At 39.3% G+C, this 8,476-nt stretch overlaps 1 protein-coding gene across 1 annotated transcript; it reads right to left on the bottom strand.

The window, feature by feature from the left end:
• Positions 1-1,211: 1,211 nt before the first annotated feature.
• Positions 1,212-2,536, bottom strand: LOC114687226 (olfactory receptor 52B2-like). Its single transcript, XM_028861929.2, has one exon. The coding sequence runs from the start codon at positions 2,224-2,226 to the stop codon at positions 1,279-1,281; it is 948 nt and encodes a 315-aa protein (XP_028717762.1). The 5' UTR covers positions 2,227-2,536; the 3' UTR covers positions 1,212-1,278.
• Positions 2,537-8,476: the final 5,940 nt, after the last annotated feature.

Below are 8,476 nucleotides of genomic sequence, written 5' to 3'. Positions count from 1 at the left end.
AGAGGATGAAGGTTCAGTTCCCAGCCCATACAATCTGTAACCACAGTTCTAGGAGACCCGACACCCTTTTGGCCTCTGTAGGAATCAGGCATGTACATGGTGTACAGACACAAATGCAGGCAAAAACATCCATACACATATTTTTTTTAATTTTTCATTTAACAAAAAAGAAAGGTGCCTTTAACCTCAGCATTCAGGAGGAAGAGGCAGGCAGATCTCTGTGAGTTTGAGGCCAGCCTGGTCTATAGAGCAAGATCCAGGACAGGCACCAAAACTACACAGAGAAACCCTGTCTCAAAAATCAAACAAAAAAAAGTGAGGCTGAAAGCAATCAAAATGCATTATATATAATACATGAAATTGTCAAAGATGGAATTTAGTTATGAAAAAGAAAGAGCTAAATATATAACATGGATCTCAAAAGAAAAGTCTAAGATAGATTATTAATTTGGAAATATTCATAATTTGTGAGGTTTAAAGCCAGACAATTGATTAAGGAAAAAAAACTATAATGGACTTAAGAGTCAGAATTTTTAGATACCATATCAATTTTATATTACCAATATGATCTGATCACATTTATTTTTTGTTCATGCATTCAGCCCAAATACTTAGTACTCTATGTATTGTGCCTAAGCTGCATCACATGACCCACTTGCTAAGTGAAAAAGAATTTTTGCATATAAATAATGATCAAATTCCCTTACATGTAAATACAATCAACTCCACCCTTAACATATTTAAACACATTGGTGTTTTTCAAGGCACTCTGTGATATTTTCACCTAATTTTATATTTACTGCAGCTGTGTAGTGCTGACAGCCACAATGCTGGAGAATACAATGCTCATGATGCAGTCTGAACGGGCAAGCATGGGAGGGAAGAAAGGCCTCTGGACACACTAGGAATCTCACAAAAATAAAATTGAAAAAATATTTTTCAGTCAACATACTTTAAATTAAAAGTACAGTTACTAAGCATCCATGTAACACCAGGCATCATATCAAGTGGTTCATATACTCAATTCAATCCTCACAATAAGCTTAGAATGTAAGTAGAAGAGGTTTTTATTTTATGGGTTAAGATTAAATTTCTAAAGTATGAACTCCCCATGGCTCACAATCAGACCATAATAGAACCTGGATTTAAATCCACATATACTTTATTCTAGAACCCATTTGCTTTCTGCTGCAGATAATACAGTGCCTGAATGTGGGAACTCACCAGCAAGTTCTCTTTCTCATGTTGGTAAGAGAGCATTGAGAACTGTGACCGCTCTCAAGACTTCCACACAACAGACAACATGTGAGTCATGCTGTCCCTAATTTGCTTGGTCTTTGCACCATAGATGATAGGGTTAAGCATGGGAGGAACTAACACATAGAGATTTGCCAGAAGAATGTGTACATGGTGGGGGATGTTCTTGCCAAAGCGGTGGGTGAGGAAAGTGAAAAATGATGGTATGAAGAAGAGGAGAATTACTCCAATGTGAGAGCCACAGGTGTTGAGAGCTTTGTGCCGGGCATCCTGGGAAGGAAGTCTAAACACAGCCTGGAGGATCAAAGTATAAGAAATACCAATGAGTGCAACATCTACCAAAACTGAAGCCATTGGCACTGAGAAGCCATACCAGATATTGACAGTGATGTCAGCACAGGCCAACCTGGCTACACCAATATGCTCACAGTATGAGTGTGGGATGATATTGGTCCTGCAGTATGACAGCCTCTTCAGCAGGAATATGATAGGGAAAATGGTCCCAATGCTCCGTCCCCAGATGGCCAGGGTCATTTTTCCAATTGCCATGGGAGTTAAGATGGCTGAGTATCTCAGAGGAGTACAAATAGCCACGTAGCGGTCAAATGCCATGGCCAGCAGGATTCCTGACTCGGCCACAAAAGCAACATGAATGAAAAACATCTGAGTAATGCAGGCATCAAAGAGGATCTCCCCAGCATGGAACCAGAAGATAGCCAAGGCCTTGGGCACAGTGGTGGTTGACAGGAGAATGTCGGTGCCAGCTAGCATGGATAGAAAGACATACATGGGCTCATGGAGGGTGTGTTCACTCAGAACAACAAGGATCAGGGCTCCATTTCCCAAGACTGCAGTGATGTACATGAGACAAAAAGGGATAGAAAGCCAGATGTGATATTGCTCCAGTCCTGGGATTCCAAGTAGGATGAACACAGTCGGGTGGATGATGGTGAGGTTAGCTCCAAGCATGCTTGCTTTTGAAGTCTCCCTGTGAAGGCTAAACAGAAACGGAGAGGCAGGAGGAAGAGGCAGTCATAAGTTCTGGTAGAGGGTGAGCAAACATCATAGTGACTTAAAGTGAATGTTACCCTTCCACTTTTCACATTAGCACTGCAAATACAAACAAGTGTTCCTGACCACACTTCAGCAGTGTCTAGAACCCTTATACACATCTGTGTTCTCACTTTCACATTAGCTCTTTCCCAGGCTTTGATCATTCCCCTGATCATTATAACTGCATTCCATGCCAAGCAAGACTCCCCATCTCCCGTTTCCCATCCTCACCCCTTTACACTCAGCAGCTCTTGTAACAGCCTTAGTGACAGGCTTTAAACAACACTTGTGGTGGTTTGTTCTGTTTTGAAGTCTGTGTGTGTGTGTGTGTGTGTGTGTGTGTGTGTGTGTGTGTGTGCGCGCGCGCACACGCGCGCGCGCGCGCGCATGTGTAAGAGTGCACACATGCGTGTGATGGCTAGAGGAAGAAGACATCAGATATCTTTATCACTCACCACTGGATGTCTCACTGAACCTGAAACTTGTGGTCTTAGCTAGGTTGGCTGGCCACCAAACTTGTAGGATCCTCCTGTTCCACCTCCCAACACTGGAATTACAGGTACTTACAACCATGTCCAGCTTTTTGTGTGGGTACTGGAGATTTGAACCCAGGTCCTCCTGCTTTCAGTCACTCATGCCTACTAGCCATTGCCCCAGTCCCTATGTTTTTTAATAACCCTATCAACTTACAAATCAAAGCCAAAACTTTTCAAACATAGAAACCCCTCCACAATCCTGCATTGCTCTTTTTTTTCCAGCTTTAGACACACTGTCAAAGTTAATTTACAGTGTCACCTGCTTTCCACTCAACCTGAATTTTCCACTTTTCTTCGCTTTTGACAGGCACTTCTTCACCTAAAACAAATTTCTCTACCTTGAAAGTCTTCCAGTTTCCAGCCTATATGTTACCACCCAGGAAGCCCTCCTCTGCTCAAATCCTGAACTTCTTCTGACCTTTTGTTACTGATTTTTTTTTAAGGCAAGTGTTTTACATCTTAGGAATTTGGCATGATCTGTAATATTGAATTATTCATACTTTTCTTGTCAGAATTAAATACACTCTACATACTGCCTAACACAGTGCCTAGCATGGATACAAATCAGTGGTAATTACTGTTAGTGAACAAATCAGTACAACTTAACAGAAATCCAAGCAACTAATGGAAATGCATTCGGATTTACAATTTCAATCTAATGGGGAAAAAAATCTATTCAATTAATGTCATTGGGGTATATAGAATTATTTCTCAACTCATTTAGTGAATGTACAGAAATTCCACATAAAGTGTTATGCCTAAATAGCAAAACTATAAAAATATTTAAAATTAAAACAAGTGTTTTGAGATAAAACATTTTTTTATATTGGAAAGATCTGAGTAAAATAAGAGAACCAAGTTCCATAGAAAGTAGCAAATGACTGACAATTTTATAGAAATAAAGTGGAGGATTCCAAAAATAAGTGATTCTAGGAGAGATATCTATAGGAAGCTTGCAATAGAAAAAAAGATTGATGTCCTGAAATAATAAAAATTGGTGAAAATACATAATATATTTTAAGCATGCAAAGAATTAAAATGGATGATTTATACTATAATAAAATCAGTCTGTACATAAGAATAGATGATCAATCACATAAAATGTAATTAAAAGAAATGAACTATATCATCTTAAAACTGTAAGGAAAACAGCTCCCAATGCTGAGACATGTAACTTTCTATGGTCATTTTGGACAGTAACTTGACAATAGATTTTTAAAGTCTTAACTTTGCAAATGTTTCTGTTTCTACATCTGCCATCTACTTTCTGAAATTTCAGCATGAGAATCTACAGACATCTACATTCTTACAATGTGGAGTTAGTTGTATGACTTCATAACCACCCTAGGGGAGTAAGTTAAGGGGCCTCTATTGCAACAAAATGTTTTGTTTCCATTTTTAAACGTATGAGAGCTGGGAAGATAATTCACTCTATCTGGTGTACTTGCCCCACAAACATGAGGATCCATTTTGAGCCCCAGCACCCAGTTAAAAAGCTGTGTATGGCGGCAGGTGCTTGTAATCCCATTGCTGAGAGGTAGAAACAGGAGGGTCATTGAGGTTTGCTAGAGACCAGCCTCCATACTTGGCAAAGCCTCAGATCTCAGTGGGAGACGCTGTCTCACAAAACAACACAGATGACTCCTGAGGAAAAACAGCTGAAGTTGGATATGATCTCTATGAATGCACACACATGCACAAGCATACACATGTGTACCTCTACACACATGAACATACACACACATATATGCAAAGAAGTGTCAACCATGGCATATAATTAAGTAAACAAAAAGCTAATTGTAGACCCAGATGCATAATCTGATTTCTGTCTGTGAGGCATACTACATTACATTATAAGCAACAGAAAACCCAAATCCACTTTGGCTTGAGGAGACAGGATGTCTTTACTCTGTTTCTGATTAAAAAGCTTTCTAAAAGGAGATATCTCAGCCTGCAAAAGTACTTGTTATGCATTAAAAAATAAAAAAAAAAGACAGGTGTGGTCATTCACACCTACAATCCTAGCATTATGAGGTTGGAGACAAGGATCACTGGGGCTTGTTGGCCACCCAGCTACCTTCTAGGTTCAGTGAGAGACAGACTTGGGAGTAAGGCAGAGAGTAATAGGACAGGATGTAGAATGTCTTCTGAACTATGCACACGCACAAGGGCACACTCACACATCCAACACACACACACACACACACACACACACACACACACACAAATGTTTCTGTCTCAAGTTCACATAAGGACTCATGATATCATAAAGATCTTCATTTCTTTATGGGTTGGGGTGTTGAATCTCCTAAAATAAAGTGAGGAATTTATCTTATGTACAGAAATGTCACCAATCAAGAGAAATAATATTTTAGCAAAACACTAAGTAAGACTCCACAATGAACAAAGTATCAGTTTGAAGTACAGTGTCTGACAATACAATTCTGTGCCATAACTGAAGCATGAAAGGAAAAGGAAAATAGAAACCCATATGCATACTTTTATGAATTAATAATTACTAAATTGCTTCTATTTTATTTTTTAATTCTTTTAAATTTCTTTCATTAAAGCCAGTAAAAATACAATACATCCTAATTCTGTATCAGGGAAATGTTTTAAGCCAACTAAATTGTAATTTTTTAATATGCCTGCTTTCGATATTTCAACATTTTAAGTTACTTTAATATTCTGGGGGAAAATAACTCTAGTCCCACTCCTGCAGAATACAGAAGTTCAAGATGTCAAAATGAGTACTTCTACAATATTCCACGCCCCAGAGGACATAAAAAAAATCCTATCAAAATCAACAGTCATGCAGGGAAAAACTAAAAACCTTAAGAACTAAACACTTAGCCTGAAGTTTACCCCAGCTGAAGAGGGTTCTTCCTCCACCTGTGATGTAGGGTCTGGATTGGCAGGGGATGATATTTGTACCTCACCTTAGGATCTCTTAGGTCAGGAGATAGCTTCTTCCCCAGTGTTCCAGAGGGTGTCTGGTTTGGCTAGACAGAAGCAAACCTCAGCAGAGCTAGTCTCCAGAGATCCCAGCTCAAAAACCAGAGAGAATCCTTCCTACAGTTTCTGCACATACGACATCTGCTAATGACTCCAGATCACTAACATAGGAGCATACGTGAATGTGATCTGCTGTTACTCAGTGTGTAGATTATTAAGATCCCACCTATGCCCACAAATCTTCAATCTACATAGAAAATTGTAGAAAAAGAAGAAACAGCAGATCAGAAAGAACTAAGTACATGTATGTAAGACCATGTAAGGGGGGAGGGGGGAATTTACCTTTGTATTAATATGCTGAAACAAAAATGGTGAGTAAGACATGGTCTCTACCACCTCCCAATAGTTCCACCAAATTATAAATTCATCAGTGGATGAATCCACTGATAAAACCAGAGCCATCATAATCCAATCACATCTCAAAACTGCCACCTCTAGGAGCTGGAGAGATGGCTCAGAACACTGGCTCTCTTGCAGAAGAGCTGAGTTTGGCTCCCAGCACCCACATGGTGGCTCACAACCATTTTTAACTCCAGTTTCTGTAGATCTGATGATCTCTTCTGGCTTCTGTTGGCACCAGGGAGGCACACATGTGGTGCATATACATGCATGAAGGCAAAATACTCATATATACAAAGTTAAATAAATGAGTCTTTTTTAAATTAAAAAAAAAACAACAACCAGGAATTCATTTAATTTAACTCAATTTAAAGTTGCCTCATCCAGCCTTGATATGGGGTTTGTGTCCAGGCTTATTGTATCTTTTTTTTTAATTTTAAAAATGTAAAAAGCAGCAGAGAAATTAAATGGGAGTTGCTGTTTGGGGGCTGTGGGAATCGAGGCACAAATTGTTTCACCTGCTGCCTGCTAGGCTAGAGAAGGCTGACATGGCTTTCAGATGAATGTTTCTGTTTTCAAGTTGAGAGGCAGACATTAGTGGAGTCCACACTTCTTCCTTTTCTCTTGTTCTCCCCCAGATCAAATTCAGAACCAGGAGGCTCACGCTGAGGCCTCTGCAGGAAACCATCCACAGTAGCTGCTGTAGGTATTTTTCAAGTCCTTTGTATATCACCTGAGTTTTCCACACTGATGCAAATGTGTCTTTCATGACTGGATCTTCCCGTTCCATCCCATCCATCTTGATAGTATGAGCATACCTGAAATTCTGAAATACGGAAGTGAGAAGGCCAGCCTTTTACAACAAAATGCACCCAGTGAAGCATTAGCTACTTTGGTTATCGCTCTGGAGGTGTCCCCCAGCAGAGAAACTTGGCAGGGAAAGACAACGCGCTGACTCATAATTCCAGAAGGATTTCAGTTCATCACCGCGGGGAGGGCAAGGTGGTGGGCACATGTGATAAAGAGCCTCACACTGGGCCTGCCAAATTCTCCTACACCTACTTCTTATTGTCCAGTCATAGAAGGCCAGACTCCACTCACAAACCAAGACGATAAACACAATTTAGCAGTCCCATTTTGTTTTACTTTCAGTGAAGTTTGTATGCAAAGAGAAAAGCACCAAGCATGGCCACAAGTCATGTTCATTTGCTCTTTATAGACTTTCTGTTTCTCTTCCAAGATCTGCATATTGGGCATATAAACTAGTTTCAGAGGTTTAGTCCATTGTCAGAATGGTAGGAAGTATGGCAGACATGGTGCTGGAGAAGTAGCTGAAAGTTCCACATCTGGGTCAGTAGGCAGCAGGAAGAGAGAGAGCTTATTGCATCTTATTATGCCATGTTCAGTTGATATCCATGGGAAGCCTGCTCTTTTCTGAAGTGAAACAGAGGAGGGGTGGATCTGGGGGAGAGGAGAGTAGGGGGTACTGAGAAGTGGAGTGGAGGGAGGGGATGCTGCTGGTGGAATGTATTGTATGAGAGAAGAATAAATAAAAAGAAAAAAGTTCCACCTAAATACGCCACACAGGGGACAAAGTCTTTATCACATGAGCCTTTTGTGGGGACCACTTGATATCCACATCATGATAGTCATTATTATCATCATTGATATTATTTATTATGCTATATAGTAATATATTATTGTACAGTAATGTTTTAAAGTAAAGATGAAAGATTGTCAGGACAGCATATTATTAAACTAATGCTTAGTTTATGATTGACTCAAATTTTCATACTTTGACTAATGGAATACTAGATTATATTATAAATGTAAATTGCTGTGTAATCAATAATAATTTTGTGGACATGTAAACAGATATCTATGGTCACAGAAATAGATGAAAAACTGTGAATGCTATCTTCTGTTAAATAATCATGTGCACTACTCAAAAAATGTCAGAATCTTTCAGTCTTATTTGACCAAGGAATATCAAATTATAAAACATGCATAAGTATTTCATGCCTACATCTACAGACTATTCTATGGAAAACATTCTGTAATTAATGAAGGATCCTCTGAGGATCTTCCAGAAAGTAGCAACTTGATGTGTTCAGCCCTTTACAATGCTTAACATAGAGTCACTTATAATTAGGTTAAAGTATAAAATATTTAAAACATTAATTCAGTTAAGAAATAAAACCAGGTGTGGTGGTACACACCTTTAATCCCAGCACTTGGTAGGCAGAGGCAGGCAGATCTCTGAGTTCAAGTTCCAG

The sequence above is a fragment of the Peromyscus leucopus genome, chromosome 1 (genome assembly GCF_004664715.2).
Source record: "Peromyscus leucopus breed LL Stock chromosome 1, UCI_PerLeu_2.1, whole genome shotgun sequence".
Classification (NCBI taxonomy): Eukaryota; Metazoa; Chordata; class Mammalia; order Rodentia; family Cricetidae; genus Peromyscus; species Peromyscus leucopus.
The sequence above is the reverse complement of the archived record's forward strand: the minus strand, read 5'-3'. Positions and strand labels throughout refer to the sequence as shown.

Bases quoted from the DNA above. Each gene is read 5' to 3' on its own strand.
- LOC114687226 (XM_028861929.2), bottom strand. From the start codon at position 2,226: ATGCTTGGAGCTAACCTCACCATCATCCACCCGACTGTGTTCATCCTA.